General features: G+C 53.7%; 1 protein-coding gene across 3 annotated transcripts; it reads right to left on the reverse strand.

Annotated features, from left to right (window-relative positions):
* Positions 1–1,796: 1,796 nt before the first annotated feature.
* Positions 1,797–8,434, reverse strand: Fosb (FosB proto-oncogene, AP-1 transcription factor subunit). 3 transcript variants are annotated; one of them, XM_040279545.2, is made up of 5 exons: positions 7,754–8,434; positions 5,536–5,856; positions 5,190–5,297; positions 4,101–4,256; positions 3,821–3,960 (listed from the first exon to the last, which is right to left on the reverse strand). In XM_040279545.2, the coding sequence occupies exons 1-5, from the start codon at positions 7,877–7,879 to the stop codon at positions 3,958–3,960; spliced, it is 714 nt and encodes a 237-aa protein (XP_040135479.1). In that variant the 5' UTR covers positions 7,880–8,434; the 3' UTR covers positions 3,821–3,957. The 3 variants fall into 3 exon arrangements, with proteins under 3 accessions (XP_005338280.1, XP_040135478.1, XP_040135479.1); XM_005338223.5 differs by having other exon boundaries at positions 1,797–4,256; XM_040279544.2 differs by lacking the exon at positions 7,754–8,434 and adding an exon at positions 6,013–7,747 and having other exon boundaries at positions 1,797–4,256.
* Between the last annotated feature and the right edge of the window lie 8,406 nt (positions 8,435–16,840).

Consider the following 16,840-nt stretch of genomic DNA (forward strand, 5'->3'; position numbering starts at 1 on the left):
TTTTTTTTTTGTACCAGATGTTGAAACCAGGAGTGCTTAACCACTCACCACATCCCCACCTCCCCCTTTTTTTTCTATTTTATTTAGAGACAGGGTCTCAATAAGTTGCTTAGGACTTTACTAAATTGCTGAGGCTGGTTTTTAATTTGTGACCCTCCTGCTTCAGCCTTCTGAGCCACTGGATTTACAAGTGTGCACCACCCCGGCCACTCTTAACCTGGTGACTAGAGAAATCAACCTAGAGCACAAATCTGCCCCAACCTAAATCTCAAAACCTGCCATGGCTCTCTAATGTCCTCAAGATCTAAATTTCACAGGCTAAAATTTAATTGCATGAAGAAACTGGCACCTGCTGACCTCTTGCTCCACACCCTTGGCTGTAGTCACCATGAACACCCAGCTCCCTCGATGGAAATGTGAAGTATGTATGAAGCCTCCCCCCAACACCACAAGCAGATCTCTGCACCTGCTATTTTGTTGGCCTCAGTCTTTTCTCATCACTTTCTGTACTCTCCATTTGTCCTCTAGAACTCTGCTGTCCACTCCTCCAAGAAGTCTTGCTGAGCTCCCTTAGCCCCATAGATCCCCTCAGCCCTGTTTACTTGTGTTGTCCCTGTCTGGGGACTAGTCTGTATCCCCCACTGGACCGTGAGTCTTAGGCAGGCAGGGCCTGGGGCTTGGTCTTTACAGTATCCCTAGTGAAGGTTCTTATCACATTTTTTTACATTTTTTAGATTAATTAAAATTAATTCCAGTCTGGTGCAGGGGTGCACACCTGTAATCCCAGCTACATAGGAGGCTGAGGCAGGAGAATTGCAAGTTCCAGGTTAACCTGGGCAATTTAGCAAAACTGTATCTCAAAAAATAAAAAGGACTGGGATGTAGGGGTATAGCTCAGGGATACAGCACCCCTGGGTTCAAGCCTCAGTAATTACAAATAAATAAATATTCTCTTGTTTATTCATTTACTAAGAAATTTAAGCCTGATGCAGGGGCACAAGAGGATTGCAAGTTCAAAGCTAGCCTCAGTAACTTAGGGAGAATTTCCACAACTTAGTGTCTCAAAATAAAAACTAAAAAGGGCTGGAGATGTGGCTGGGTAGTTAAGCACCCCTGGGTTCAAAAGAAACAACAACAAAAAATTCAAGTGACCTGCCAGACCCTCCATTCCCAGATTGCTTGTTGCCATGCAGTAAAAGAGGGCTAGGATTTTGCAGTGGGGAATCTCCACTGTATCTTTGAAAAGAGAAAATGGCAATTTTTTATTTTTATTTATTTATTTATTTATTTATTTTTATTTAGCTCTGGATCCAGTTCTAACCCAAAAGCAATGGTCACACAAAAACAAAGGAAACTCATCTCAAATGCAAGAGATCCAAGATCAAGTTCATATAATCCTGGGATCTCTGTTCCCAGCCTGAATGGTCTTCGTTTGTGGGAGGTTGGGATTTCTAAAACCTCTCCTATGGAAGGTTTTACCTGCTCAACTTTTGCTTAAACCATCAGGCATCCAAGTTTACAGTTTCCTGTAAATTCCTCCCCCACCAGGACACCTCTGAAACCCATCAGCACATCAGTTCCTCACAGCTAATATTCTGCCTCCTTACTTTTCCTAATAGGAGGCACAGTTTGTGTGCATGGGAAGTCTTCCTCACTGTCCAGCGTCCTTCCATCCTGCTGTAGGAGCTCCTGGGTGTGTGTGTGTGGTCTTCCTAGCAATCTAACCTTACTTTCTCCTGCTGAAAGGAAGCCAGGTAATGGATGCCAAGAGAAAATAGACACAGAGGCCTGGTGCATGCATTTTTAAGAGATTTTTATTGGCGACAGTGCAGAACCAAAGGGGGAGGGGAGCAGTCCAGTGCCAGCCTGCCCCAGCCCCCCGGGTCAGGTGCAAAATACAAAAGATCCACAAATACAGCATGGAGTGGGGGTTGGGGAGTCAATAAATTGTGATTGGCAGGGGCAGGCCCCGCACAAAGTCTCACACTCGCACCCAGAATTCTCAATGATACAGATCGTACAAATCTAACATCCCTCAGCTTACTCACAAAAATGAAATCTCATGTCCCCAACAAACCCAGAGTCAGCAGACAGCTGGAGGATCAGGGACAGTCAGGAAGAGGACAGGTGGACATGGCCAGAGAGAGAAGACACTGTGGAAGGCCCTCAGGGACTGACAGCACAGCCAGAGGGGCCTGGACAAGAAGGGAGACGTCTGATAGACAGCCAGACAGACGGGTTCAAAGTTTCCAGAAGCAGTCCAACTCCACGGCACGCTGGTAAATGCAGAAGCGCTCACACACTCGCACGCGCGCACACACACACACCCATATATAATATATTTATTTATACATAATAGATATAAGTGCCTTTCGGAAACCAGGAAAGGGATAAATAGCTCGGGAGGGTCTGGGCCAGGGCCGGACATGGGTCGGCCATGGAATGTGTGGTCCATGCAGCACGGAGGGGGCGGGGCCACCCCCCATATTAAAAAATAGAAATTTGCCTCACGATGAAATTCCCATGACGTGAAGCACAAGGACAGGCGGGAGGGAGAGCCGGACCCAGATGGGCTGCAGGGGCCGGGGGAAGGGAGGGTGGCAGCCCGGCCCCTCCAAGTTGGCCAGTCCCAAAACATTGGGGGTCGGGGGCCAAAGCCTCAGCCCTTAAAACTTCTCCCGAGAATGCCGAGCCCCTCGCTCCCCTTCTGGAGAGGGAGGACGTGGGGCGCCGAGGGCAGGGAGAAGTTGGCGTCCTAGGCTGGGGAAGGAGGCAGGGCCTCCAAGAAGGCCAGGGCTCGGCCCAGGGTCCTGAGGAGAGAGGCCAAGGGCACGGATCACTGTCAGCCCCCGTCGAATCTGTCACCCCTTTGGATCTAACTCATTGTCCCAGGGAGAAGGAGGCGGTGGGGCAGGGGAGACCCAAGGAAGGCTTTGGGGGGCCGGGCTTCTGCCCGCCCGGCCTGCCCCCCATCGCCGGCTCATTCACAGTATACAGCAGTCCAGCAGGACGGCGGCGCAGCGCCCCCTGCTGCCGGAAACCAGAAAGGCCCAACAAGGACGGCCGGGCGGCTGGAGGAGGGGCTGGGCACAACACTGCAATGCAAAGGGGGCTGGCCACCAGCAGGGCCGGGGCCGGGTCCGGGTCCCAGGAGGCCGGAAAGTTCCATCCTGGCCAGTTTTACCGGGAGGGAGCGGTCGGACGGTCAAGGAAGAAGTTCACATTTCAGATTAGGTCTGGGGGGAAGCAGGTTTTCAGAGGGGCCATTGGCTTCCCCCTAGGGGGACTCAAATCTGCCCAGAGGAGGCTCTAACCTCGTGGAAACGTGGGGTGGTTAAGCCAAGGCCGGGGTGCTGGGGGAGCAGACTGGCCAGCCCCCTCAAGGGTGGGCGTGGAAGGGCCAGGGGGAGTGTGGCGATTCCTTGTTGGGCCTCCCTGCGCGCTCCAGCCCCGCCCGCAGCCCTCCGCACTCCCGCAGCGCCCTTCTCTTGTCCCACGCCACCCATCCCCAGAGGTTGGATTGAAGTGACAGGACCAACAGGTATCTGGGGGTATCCATTCCCTCCCCATCCCCTGTCCCCAAAGTCACCAGCTCTCCCGCCGGCCTCGCCGGGGCACAGAAACAAGAGGCCCGCACAAAACCCAAGGAGGTCCTCCTGTCCGACGGCAGTGGCGGCAGAGGGTCAGACAGAAGAGTCAGGGAGGCCACACGCCCTCTTTGTCTCTTCCCCTCTCTCCTCCTCGTCCAAATCTCTCTCCCTTGTGGGACTGTTTGTTTTGTTTGTCTAAAGAGTTCACAGAGCAAGAAGGGAGGGCGAGTTCAGGGGGTCGGAAGGCTGGTCACTGCCGCTGGTGCGTTGGGCGCTGGCGAACGCGGAGACCTCCGGGCAGGTGAGGACAAACGAGGAAGTGTACGAAGGGTTAACAACGGGGAAAGGGTCGCCGAGGACTTGAACTTCACTGTGTGTAAAGAGAGAAGCCGTCAGGTTGGGGGGTGCGTCTTGGCTGGTCTGGAAGGGCAGGGGCGGTGGTGGCGGGGGCGGCAGCAGCCAGCTGTAACCATCTTCCTTAGCGGATGCTGACCCCGGCAAATCTCTCACCTCCGCCAGCGGGCCAGGCCCGGGCCCCTCTTCGTAGGGGATCTTGCAGCCCGGTTTGTGGGCCACCAGCACAAACTCCAGACGTTCCTTCTCCTTTTGGAGCTCGGCGATCTCCGACTCCAGTTCTGCCTTTTCTTCCTCCAGCTGATCTGTCTCCTGAGGCCCCAGGCCAGGTCCGAGGAGAGAGGGAGGAAAGAGCAAAGGTATGTCAGTGACTAGAGAAGGTGGCTCCAGGCTCCCCCTAGACTTGCTGCTGAGCCTGAAGCTGCAGCTCCCGACAGAAAGGAAACCCCCTGAGACTGGCGTCCTAGTGACCTTCAGCATAGTCTCCGTTTCCTCTTGCAAGTCTCAGTTTCCCCATGTGCCCAATGGATGGATGGGAAAGAGGCCAGGTGCACAGGGAAGTCTCTGATGTGCAGGAAGCACTCAGAGGTTTGTTGAGTGAATAAACAATTGTTATGGGGTTTTTAATGTCATCTCTGCTGTTACCCCTTCCTCCCCAACTCCCAGGGAAGAGATCCAGTAGGAAAGTAGAGAATTTCCCTGGATTTCTCAAGGGGTAGCAGAGCACTCTGTAAGCATAAAGTAGGGAATTCTCAGGCTGAGATTGGGCATAGAAAGGAGTGGGTTTGGGTGCATGCCATCAGCCCAAGTTCTGGAGAACTGTGGGTAGCTGGAGCAAGAGATGGGCATTTGACATTCAGTAAAATAATTAATTTCACAGATTCTCCATAATGTTCAAAGTAAAAGGGGCCTGGAACATTTGCTGAGGGGTTGAAGAGAGAGAGAAACTGAGGCAAAAATGTTTTGCATGCCCATGACCAAATACAGAAATGACTGGAGCTCCCCTCCAGGTGGGAAGGAGGCCAGGAGAGAGGTGCATGGGGTCATAAATCAGAGAATCGAGGGTGTGGCCAAGAGTGGACACAAGTAGGTAGGGAACTCTGTGGCCAGGGCCACCCCATCTGGCCTCACTGTCCCTAGACCCATGTGTTTTCATGCCAGGATGAGACACAGCTGGAGGCAGGGGACATAGAATGGGGAGAGAGCCCTCAGCACACCCTCACTGCACCCAGGTACCATCCTTACCGCCTGCAGCCGGTCAGTCAGCTCCCTCCTCCGGTTCCTACATTTAGCTGCTGCCAACTTGTTCCGTTCCCGGCGAACCCTTCGCTTCTCCTCTTCCTCTGGGGTAAGCTGAGTAGGGGAAATAAAGGCTATGAGGTTTGGGGACCCAGCACATGTTCTAAATCCATGCCAAACCTCCTCTTCTTCCAGAACCCCCAAGAACCCAAACAGGACCCTCTACTAAAGCAAGAATGACAGGGTTGCTGCAGCCTTGAGGCCTTAGCAGACCACCACCCCAACAGTGATAAAGTTCCTGCATCTCTTGCTTTCTCCCCCATCAGGCCAACTCCTGATGCCCCATGCTCACCGTTTCCTCTCGGGGTCTCCTAGGCCGGGCTCGGGCTGGACGGACAGGCCCAGGTCCGCTTGTAGTTCCGCTGGTTGAAGGCCCGCCACTGCCACTAGCTCCGCCACTGCTGTAGCCACTTATGCCTGGTGTGGAGTAGCTGGTTCCTGGCATGTCGTAGGGGTCTACTGCCGGGGGCTGGGAAGCCAGTGGCTGTCCCTGGGACTGGGCCATGGAAGAGATGAGGGTGGGTTGCACGAGCCACTGGAGGTCCTGGCTGGTTGTGATCGCGGTGACCGTGGGCACGAAGGAACCGGGCATTTCCCCCAGACCGGCGCACTCCTACAGGGTGACACATACACACACAGGCGTAGACACACAAACAAAGACACCGACACACACACACCCAACACACATAACACACACCGACCCCGTGAGTGAGCACAGGGTGAGCGGGTGTGGATGTGTGTGTCACAGGCAAAAAGCCACAACACCCACCCTTCCACTACACCGTGACGCAGTGGTTAATGAGAGGATTTCTGCTCAACTGGCTTCTACCTCCTCCTTCTTCCTCGGGGAAAGGTTGCACGGTTCCAGCGGGTGGTGAATCACACCCCGGGTTGGTGACTCTTAGGTGTGGGGGGGTGGGGAGGAGGCTGGACACAGCCGGGTGACAGAACCCCGGGATGGAGCCACAGCCACACACACAGCCACAACACCCCACCCCCACCCCAGAGGCAAGGGGAGGGAGAGGGAGAGGCCTTAGACCAAGCCTTCCTCTACACACACACACATACACACACCCCTCTGTGAGAGGTCTCGGGCAGGGGCGGGGATCCCAGTTAAAACGGTGGTGGGGGACAGGCCTAGGAGTTGAGAGCATCGTTTCAAGTAACTGCCTCTCCTTAGTGAGACCGTGATAGACAGGTTAAGGTAGACGGACAGGTACAGAAAAGTGACAATCGGGCTCCCTCAGACTTTCGCGGAGAGGGAAGGGTGTAGGACCCGAGCCCCCAAGCCCTAGAAGCGCTCATCGCCCACCCACCCGCAAGTGGAATCCTAGAATTGCTCTTTAGGCTGAACTACTCTCCCGGGGGGCGTGGTGAGGGACGGGCTGGCTCGCCAGCCAATCAGCGCCCTGGGAACTCAGGGGGGGCGGAGCTCCTGGAGACCACCTGCCTGGTTCCCCTCCCGCTAGCGGTTCTAGTTTTGTCTTCAGACACACTAGATGAGCCGGGTGTCCAGAGCAGAAGGAATAAAAGAGTTTCTCTGTGTGCCTGGAGACGAAGGTGACAAGCACCATATCTCCCGAAAAAACGCCGGCACACAAACAGACACCTCTTGCTTCTGAGAGCCGAGGGGCCAGATCCCCGCAAGGTCCTCTCAGACCCATTGGATCGCAGAGAAGTCGCTCTAGTCGCGACACGAGTCCCCTCGCTCTCTCCCTAGAGTTCTGTAAGAGACCCTAGCGCCGAGGAACCACGGGTTCCGGGGACACAGAGGGGGAAGGGAACTGAGCCCTACAAATAGGAAGGGAAAGTTGATTGGCCAAAGCTTGCGCTGCGGCGACCAATCGGAACGCCAAGCTGCCCCCTCCCTTAGCAACGTGGCCCCGGCGTTCCAAAATAGAACGCTCCCGGGACGTCAGGGGCGGGGCGGACGAAGGGGGCGCTGCGCGCCGTGCGTGCCCCGCGTCAGACGGAGGATTCCAGCGCGTCAGCCGTTACGCACGGGTCCCCCGTTACGTATCCGCGCAGGAGGCGGAGGCAGCGTAGCTGAGGGTTCGAGACCCGCTTTCCCGACTAGATGGAGGGCGATCGGGTGTTAGAATCAGCGCTCCGAAGGAGGCGAAAAGAAGAGGAAGCTACTGGTAGCTTCCCCGGGTTTTCTCCTCTAGCGTAACTACGCTAGCTTCAGGTTGGGGATCTAAGCCGGGGACTGTCCGGAGCCGGCTAAAAGTTCTGAGCTCTGCTGCGGCATACACGTTGCACTGACTGGAGTACACCCCCCCCCCCCGCCAACACACGCCTCAAAGCTTGCCCAGCTGCATTCCCTCCCCGCGCTCCGCGCACAGGACCAGTTGCAAACATCTCCCGATTCTTTGCAGTTTGCAAAGTGCACCGTAAGCCAATTCAGATCCTGGGTTTTGGCGCGGCTTTGATGGGTGGCGGGTGTTCGCGGCACCCTAGACTTAAAGTATAAGACCTACAAAGCAGTACCTCTATGGTCTAGGACTTACCTGGGAGGCGGCGGCGGTGGGTGGACTGCCGAAGGAGTCCACTGAAGACAGATACTGAGATTCGGCTGAGGGTGAAGAGCTGCACCGGGAGCCGGAGTCGTAGTCTCCGGGAAAAGCCTGAAACATTTCCCTGGGCACAGGGGGGGCCCTGTGACCACGCTGAGGTCGCCGGGAAGCCAAGGCTATGGCCGGGTGGGTAAGTAAGGTGCGATTCCGGGGTGAGCCGAGGCCGTCCCCAAAGTACGCTGTTCGGTGAAGCTCGGGAGGGCCTTCGTCCTGCTCCAACAGTGGCAAAGTTTCTGTGCAGTCCTTCTTAAGTGTACAGACCCCTACAGGATGCTGCTACACCTCCTGAAAGTCCAGGTTCCGTAGGACCCAGGAGCAAGCGGGGATCGCTCCCCCAGAGGCCGAAAGCGCTGCCCGCTGTACAGAACTCGCTTCAGGTGCGGTCTCTTCCACGCGTCCGGAGAGTCTCACGGGGGAGGGGAGAAATAAAGAAGACGAAAAGAGTCGCTCCTCCAAAATAAACGAAGAAATATCTAGAAGAATTCTTCCAAAAACTTTCTTTCCGGAAAAAAATTAGTTTCACGATCCTCAAGAAGAAGAACCACAATAATCAACTCCCCAAGTCCAGGCTCCGCGTGTCCCTGCCGTGGCGGTAGCTCTCAGTCTTATGAATGAAGCCCAGAGCCGCCAGCCTGTATTTATATGCCCGAGACCCGCCCCCTTGCTTACGTCACTAGCTCCGCGCTTCGCAAACTTCCCAAAATTTCAGTCCGGGTTAAACAGAGCCTCGCGCTGACCATCAAGGGGTCTTTCTTAGCTTGGACCTGCTCACCTGTATGACCTTTGGAACCTCTGGGGTCTCGGGGGCTGCGTTCCGGACCCCTCGGCGGGAGGAGATCCCGGCCCCGCCTCCCCGGAGTTCCTGTGACGCAATTAGCCATATAAGGAGCTCGGCCGGCGCGGCGGAGTGTTTGTTTGGTATCCTAGCAATGACGTCAGAGGGAATCCCTCGCTCGTTCTCGGCGCGCACCCTGTGTGCCTGCGGAACCCGCCCGCGCCTGCGCAGTGCTAAGCCGCCCCGGGGGCTGGTATTAATAGGCGCTTAAATTGTCCCGGGAAGGCCGGTGCTGACCCTGGTGTGGGAGGCCCCCAACTTAAGGGTCTTCTTTACTTCTGGCGCCCCCACCCGCCCGTCTGCCGCTGATGCAGCGCCCCCACTCGATAGGAAGAGCGGATCTCCAAAAAGAGACCCTAATTAGTGTGGTGTAGCCACGTAGGCGGGGAAACTGAGACCCAAGCGGGATTGGAAGCGCTGTGATGCTCCAGGGGAAAGTGGAGGTGGGGTTCAAGTCCCGGGGCTAATCTCCGCTTCTGCCCTGACTCGCTGAGCTTGGGAAATGTTTCCCCTCTCTTGACCTTCAGCTGCGCTTTTCCCTGCTGAGCGAAGGGTGTGTGTTTGGGACCTGGCTGGCCTCCTGGGGTCCCGCTTTTGGAAGGCCTGCAGGTTTGGAGTAAATAAGGACGAAACCGGGTGAAGCCTCTGGCCAATGGTGTTGGTGGCTTCTCCGTCCTGCTTTATAGACTTTATCGGGAGACAGCCAAAATGAGTGGGTGGTAAAATAATGATGATAATAATAATAACAACAATCATAATATATTTGGCGCTTAGCAAGAACCAGATCCTCAACTAAGTCTTCCAATACTAGACGTATAATCCTTAAAACAACTTTGGAAGTTAAGGGAGAAAAAAAATCTTCATTTTATAAGACAGGAAAATGATACTTAGAGAGATTAAGATCTCATTGCAAGAAATTTATTTATTTAGGTACCAGGGATTGAACCCAGGGGTGCTTAATCACTGAGCCACATGCTCCTACCTCTTTATTTTTTATTTCCAGACGGGGTCTGGCTAAATTGCTTAAGGCCTGGTTAAGTTGCTGAGGCTGTCTTTGATCTTGCCATCTTCCTGCCTCAGCCTACTGAGTCACTAAGATTACAGGCCTATGCCACCGCACCTGGCTCCATTACAAGAAATTTAACCCTAGAATTTATCAAATTCTGAACCACCTACTCTTGTTTTTGAGACAGGGTCTCTGCTCTGTTGCCCAGGCTGGCCTTGAACTCCTGTGCTCAAGAGATCTTCCTGCCATACTCTCCTCAGTAGTGGGATTATACGTGTAAACCTAGCTCAGAGGACAGGCTGAGCGCTCCAACTCTGTTTCCTCCCTGCCTGAGAGGATTTTTGTCACCTGCCTGGCTGGGTGAAATACCCTGAAAACCCTCTCTCTGGGGTGGTGTAAATGATACTGGTGTCATTGTAGCTTCCATCTATGGGGCATTTATAAACTTTGCAATCAGCCAGAACCACTCACAGCGCATAACTTGGGCTCAGAGGCAACTTACCTGAGGCAACTTGGTTAACAAATAGGGTTCAAGAGTCTAACTAAAGTATTTCCGATGCCAGAGTCCCCAACTCTGAGGCACCATTAAGAAGGGTACCAGCAGCTGCTGCCCCAGAGACCCTGGCACTCTCAGTGCACTGCCTGGCCCGATCCTGGGCACCGATGGAGAAGCACCTTAAATATGTTGACTCTCAAGTCTCAGAGAGGAGAAATGCCTGGCTCAAGGCCACACAACAGCATTTTTTTTTTTTTTTGTACCTGGGATTGAACTCAGGAGCACTCAACCACTAAGTCACATCCCCAGCCCCATTTTATATTTTATTTATTTATTTATTTTTTAAAGAGAGAGTGAGAGAGAGACAGAGAGGGAGAGAGAGAGAGAATTTTAATATGTATTTATTTATTTTTTAGTTCTCAGCGGACACAACATCTTTTGTTGGTATGTGGTGCTGAGGATCCAACCCGGGCCGCATGCATGCCAGGCAAGCCCGCTACCGCTTGAGCCACATCCCCAGCCCTTTTTTTTTTTTTTTTTAAGAGAGAGTGAGAGAGAGACAGAGAGGGAGAGAGAGAATTTTAATATTTATTTATTCATTTTTTAGTTCTCTTATATTTTATTTAGAGACAGGGTCTCATTGAGTTGCTTAGCGCTTCGCTGTTGCTGAGGCTGGGGTTTGAACATGCAATCCTCCTGCCTCAGCCTCCCCAGCTGCTAGGATTACAGGCATGCACCACTGTGCCTGGCCACACAACAGTTCTGATGCCAAACAGGAGGAAGGAGTGGTTCCTAATTCCCTGGAGAGTCTTGATTCCTGGGAGAGGAGACCCGGACTATAGAAGGCTAGAAGGACATGGGGTGGTGATAAGGGTGGTTGGGATTTCCAGACTAAAGCCAAGTCTCACCTGGTTCCCCCACGCCCCCTCTGTCTGCTACCAGTCCGGAAGGGGAGACTGGGACTAGGAGATGACACAGCAGCCACCAACAGGCAATGACTCGGCACTGGCATCAGACAGGGAGTGACCCCTTAGGCTCCTGTCTCAAGCCCCTCATCTTCTCTTCCATGGAATAAAGGAGACACAAATCCTTACTATAGCTGCCCAAGACCTTCACACTGGGCACAGGCAGCGTGTAACTTCCACAAAGCCATTGCTGTGTGTACTCACAGTCCACGGGGCCACAAGGGCACTCGGACATCTGCCCACAAGCAGCCACACACATGATCACAGACACTGCTTCACAGGCACACCCGCATGTAGAACACACTGTCACGTGACGATGAATACACGACATGTGTCCAAACACACAGGAGACAAATTCAGATGTACAGATGACAGGGACAGGGATGGACCCCAAAACACCCGGGGACTGCTAAACCTTACTATAGATGCACAGGGATACATATGTTCACACACACCACAAGCACCACCTGCAAGAGCCGAGATCATGGCGACACCAGACTTGGGAGGCTGAGGCAGAAGGATCTCAAGTTCAAGGTCAAAATGAAAAATAAAAAGGGCTGGGGATGGGGCTCAGTGGTTAAATGGCCCCAGGTCAATCCTCAGTCCCCCCTTCCAAAAAAAAAAATATACATCCAGCAGAAGTACCCACACATATGGTTCAACAATAACAAGAGCCAATTCTTCCCAAGTGCTTTTATTCACCCCTTGAATTCTCATAACACGGATCGGAGGGGAGGGAAGCAAGGAAACAGAAGCCCAGAGAGGTGAGGTCACTGACCTGCAGTCACAAAGCAAGTGCCTGACAGAGCTGGGCTAAGCATGCAGGGTATCGGGCTCCAGAGTCTGTTCTTTGCACTATTATTCACACTAAGATGTGGAAACAGAGGGGTTTGCATGCCTCACACTCACACACTCACACAGACACTGAGCACTTACTTCTGCCCCTCAAAAACCTGGAAGCCAGGTGGCCTCAGCTCACATTTTGGCTCTACCACTTCACAGCTGGGTGAACTTGAGTTTGTGACATTTGGAGCCTGTTTTCCTGTCTGGGAAAGGAAGACAGAAATAGTCCCCAGTTTATGGGGCTGGTGGGGGATTCCGTGAGGTTTCTGGCATAGTGCGTGTGCTTATTTTGTTATTAAGATGAAGTCATCCTGGCCAGCATAGTGGACTATAATCCCAGTGACTCAGGAGGCTGAGGCAGGAGGATCAGAAGCTTGAGGCCAGCCTCAGCAATTTAGTGAGACACTAGTTCAGAGCTTAAAAAAAAAAAAAAGTCATCCTGACTTTAAAAAAATTGGGAGGTGGTAGATACTGGGGATTTAACCAGGAATGCTTTACCACTGAGCCACATCCCCGTCCCTTTTAATTTTTTATTCTGAGACAGGATCTCACTAAGTTGCCTAGGGTCTCACTAAGTTGCTGAGGTTGGCCTTGAACTTGCAATCCTCCTGTCTCAGCCTCCTAAATTGCCACTGCACCCAGCTCATTCTGATTTTTACACACGTGAACTTTTTTTTTTTAATATTTATTTTTTAGTTATCGGCGGACACAACACCTTTGTATGTGGTGCTGAGGATCGAACCCGGGCCGCACGCATGACAGGCGAGCGCTACCGCTTGAGCCACATCCCCAGCCCTACACACGTGAACTTTGTCCATTTTTATGGGCCACTTATGTCGGTCTGGGCCTAGGCACTGTGCCATATCCAAGGGAAAAGGCGGCTCTGAAGACTTAACACACAGCATCACGCAGAAGCGCACGTGTGTGCACACACCACAGCATACACACCTGCCCTCCAGAGTGAGAAGCAGAAAAGTCAAGTTCAACTCCACGGGCTCAGTCCTAGGAAGTTTCCAGGAGAAGGAAGACTTGAGTGAGCGGAGAGGCAGGATCCCTGTGGGGCTTGACCCCACGCCTGCCCCATGAGTCGCTTATTGTCATCCCCTTTGTACAGAGGCACAGGGACATCAAGCCTGGGGACAGCACTTAACGACTCCTCTTGCCATCATGAATCACCTGGAGATCTGGAGCGGCCATCTTCCCCAAGTCCCTGCGGTGCCCAAGCTTTGCGACAGGGCCCCTCTTGTGGGGAGCAAGACTGTGGGCCTTTCTGGGGTGTGAGAAGAGCCATGTGCCCAGGCATGCATGTGTGGCCTGTCTTCTATGCCCTGCCTGCCCCCTCTGAGGGCCCCTGGGCTGATTTCCTACCTACGGCCTCCTCAGGGCCCAGGGTCCAATAGTGAATGGAGCTGGCTGGACAGCTCCCCTGGGCCTGGAAGCCTCCCGGAGCCGGTGTTGGTGGAGCTTCAGGCCCTGATTGGGGACTCCTAGGTGGACCCTCCAGTAGCCCATCATTCTGCATTTGGACTCCTCAAGGCCGCCCAGGAAGCCTGGCGAGAGCCGCCCAGCTTCACATCTCCTGCTCCACTTCTGGCCAGTCTGCCAGTCGCCCTGGTCTTTGGCCTCTTCCCAGGGCGCCCGTCCGTCCTCTGCCTCCTCTGGCTCTCTGCTCCTCCAGCCCACCCTCCAGGAAGCCCTCCTGATCCTGCTGGCTCAGGACCCCTCTTCCCAGACGCCCGCTCACAGCTCCTTGGGGGCCATAACTGGAGACAGACCTGGACTTCGAGCCCTGTACGGGCTGGAGTGACACCTACCTGGTTCCTGCCTGCTCCCAGCCCAGTGCAGGGACTGCTGTGGGTGCTGAAGAAGTATTTGTGGAGTCAGTGAACCCTGACCGTTCATGTACCTACTCATACGCCTCGTCTCCATGGAACCTCCTGGCCCCTCTTGCTTTGCAGTTGCCCTGATTGACAGGGGAAGATGTCGCTGAGCAGGTGCCAGCAGGGGGCTGAGTCCAGGTGGAACCATCCGCTGGGCCCCACAAGGAACTGAGCTGGAGTCCGGGGTCTTCCTGGCTGGATGGGAGGAAGGGGGTTTGGTTTACAGAGTCCAAACCATGGAAATCGAAGGGGCCCACGGGTACCACCTTACACATATGGACTGTGCCCAGGCACAGGACATTTTGAGATGTAAGAAGAGTGTAGACACCTAAATGGTTGTGCACACACCTATCACACACACACATTAAACACACACTGTGCATGCACTCAGAGGTGTTCAAACCCCAATCCACATACATCTACCTGTCCACACACACCGAGTGACACCTCAGAGCTGCAGACACACAGAGTTTCTGCAGGCATCACACAAGACGCTTGTGCAGAGATCCAGTCACAGGAGTACTGAGAGCCCCTAAACGCCCTCTGACTTGCTCTGTGCCATAAACCCTACAGAGGTAGGCACCCCCAGGCCCTGGGATACTCTGAATCACACACCTGGCTTCCACCATGGCTCAGCCTCTCTTCCACACACAACCACGCACACAGTTCCACACGTAGATACACAGGCAGGGCAGGGCAGACATGCCCAGAGAGCTGCACCAACCCAGACGCAGATGTGTGGCTGCAGCCACTCCAGGCATTGGCTGGTGAGAGTGCTAGGTAAGGCTAGAGCAAGCCTGGAGGACTTCCTGGTGGAGTGAGGCTAGGCAACCATTGCCTAGTTCTGATCTCTGGAGGTCATCCCCCGGAAGCACTTTCTCCCAACTATGAACATGTGAGTCCAAAGAAGTAGCAACCAGTGTGGTGGCACATGTCTGAAACCCCAGTGGCTCAGGAGGCTGAGGCAGAAAGATCACAAGTTCAAAGCCAGCCTCAGCAATTTAGGGAGGTTCTAAGCAACTTAGCAAGACCCTGTCTCAAAAAAAAAAAAAGTGCTGTGGATGTGGCTCAGTGGTTAAGCACCCCAGGTTCAATCTTGGTTTAAAAAAACAACAAAACAGCGGAAGGACCTTGGGAGCTAAAAAGTAGGACCAGAGCACAGTGGTGAAGGTGTTTTGGAATTCTTTCCATCTGGACTTAAAATTATATGACAATTGGGCTGGGGATGTGGCTCAAGCGGTAGCGCACTCGCCTGGCATGCGTGCGGCCCGGGTTCGATCCTCAGCACCACATACCAACAAAGATGTTGTGTCCGCCGAGAACTAAAAAATAAATATTAAAAATTCTCTCTCTTTCTCTCTCTCTCTCCTCTCTTACTCTCTCTTTAAAAAAAATTATATGACAATTAATAATGAGAACAGAGTCAATCAAGAAAACTAACCTTGTACCAGGCACTACGTCAGGTACACTACACTACAGGTCCGCTGTATTCTTGTTTAACCTCCCAATAATAGCAGAAGGAGGGCACAAGCTGTGTGACACTGGACAAGTGATTCAACTTCTCTGAGCCACAGTTCACCCATCTCTACAGTGAGGAAAATAGCACCTAGCTCCCAGCAATTTTTTTTTTTTTTTTTTTGGTGTTGCAGGGGATGGAACCCGGTGCCTAAGTAAGTGTGCTAAGCAAGTGCTCTACCACTAAAGGATCTCGCCAGTGACATGTCAAGTGCCTAAAACAGTGCCTTGCAGAAAGTATGATCCACATAGTTATTAATAATCATAATGATATAATCAGATATTATGATTAGTAAGCATAACAGTGATTATTTTTAGTGCTATTAACTGATGAGGAAACTGGGGGCTTGGGACTTGCCCGACCTATAGACTATGTGTCGCAGCGCTCCAGAGCCTGGGTGGGTGGAGGCCGGGCCTCCCTACACTGGGTCACCTACGTGCGCAGTGCTGCGTCCTCTGCCGATTCCATTGCTCTCTTATAAGTTTTCCGTTCTCTGCACAAACACCCAGACCCCATCCCACAGCCCCTCCGCAGGTCACCCAGCCCCTGCCCACAAGCCACAGTCTCTCTGTCAGGCCCGCCCTGCTTCCTCCTCACTGGCCGGGGCCTCCCCACCTCCTTCCTCCCTTAACTTTCTCTTCCTGCTCCATGGGGATGCCTGCGGCTGGGTAGTCTCTGGCTTGAGCCACCCTGTCCCTGACTCAGGCCCCATGCCCCCTCACTGACCCTCCTGCAGCTGCGAGCCCCCGCAGCCAGACGGCCACGCGGGGGTGTCCTGGGGGTCACAGCCGGCCACGTGCCTGCGCCCAGGGTGGCTGAATTCTGTCTGTGATTCAGTCTGCTTGTCTAGGCCACCAGGGGTGCCCTGGCCGAGTGATGTCAGCGGCCAGGTATGCGGCCGGGGTTTCTCCGAGGTGACTCAGGCTGGGAGCTGCCCTCTCCTTGGCAGACACTCTGGGCACCTCTCCAGCAGGCTGCTACTGGCAGCCGCGACACTCCCTTCCTGGCCCCCTCCACACCCTCCCAGACCCAGAGCTGTGGGAACTGCAGGGCTGGGCTGGCCTGAGGGGTCTCAGAGGCCAGGACCCAGCAACAGCCCTGGCCAAGCATGCCCCATCCTCCCCCAGGCCCGGACTGTGGTCCTCCCAGTGGCTACGGATGACATTCATTCATTCATTCATTCATTCAGACCTAACCAGGGGCTGGAGGTGGAGCACAAGGGTAGAGCCCTGGCCTGGTGAATAAATGAGACCCAGGGCTCAATGCAGCACTGGGCAAGGGGACAAACATTTAATCAGCACCTACCCTGCCCCCCTAGAAGAGTCTGCACTTTATGCCTTCATTTTATTGCTATTGGTATTTCCTCCAATTTGCAAGATTCAGACTGGTTTCAGTTCCTCCACCAAACTTTCCAAACAGCTCCAGATTCTTGGTTCCCAAACAGTCCTCAGAAGAAGACCTTTCTGGAGTCTACCTTTCA

Source organism: Ictidomys tridecemlineatus, chromosome 15, assembly GCF_052094955.1.
Source record: "Ictidomys tridecemlineatus isolate mIctTri1 chromosome 15, mIctTri1.hap1, whole genome shotgun sequence".
NCBI lineage: Eukaryota > Metazoa > Chordata > Mammalia > Rodentia > Sciuridae > Ictidomys > Ictidomys tridecemlineatus.

Excerpts from the sequence above, each read along its gene's own strand:
- Fosb (XM_005338223.5), bottom strand. The coding sequence starts at position 7,879 with ATGTTTCAGGCTTTTCCCGGAGACTACGACTCCGGCTCCCGGTGCAGC. Across the intron at positions 5,857-7,753 it reads CCACCGCCGCCGCCTCCCAG|GAGTGCGCCGGTCTGGGGGA; the intron begins GTAAGTCCTAGA and ends GTCACCCTGTAG. Across the intron at positions 5,298-5,535 it reads GGAGACCCCGAGAGGAAACG|CTTACCCCAGAGGAAGAGGA; the intron begins GTGAGCATGGGG and ends TCCCCTACTCAG.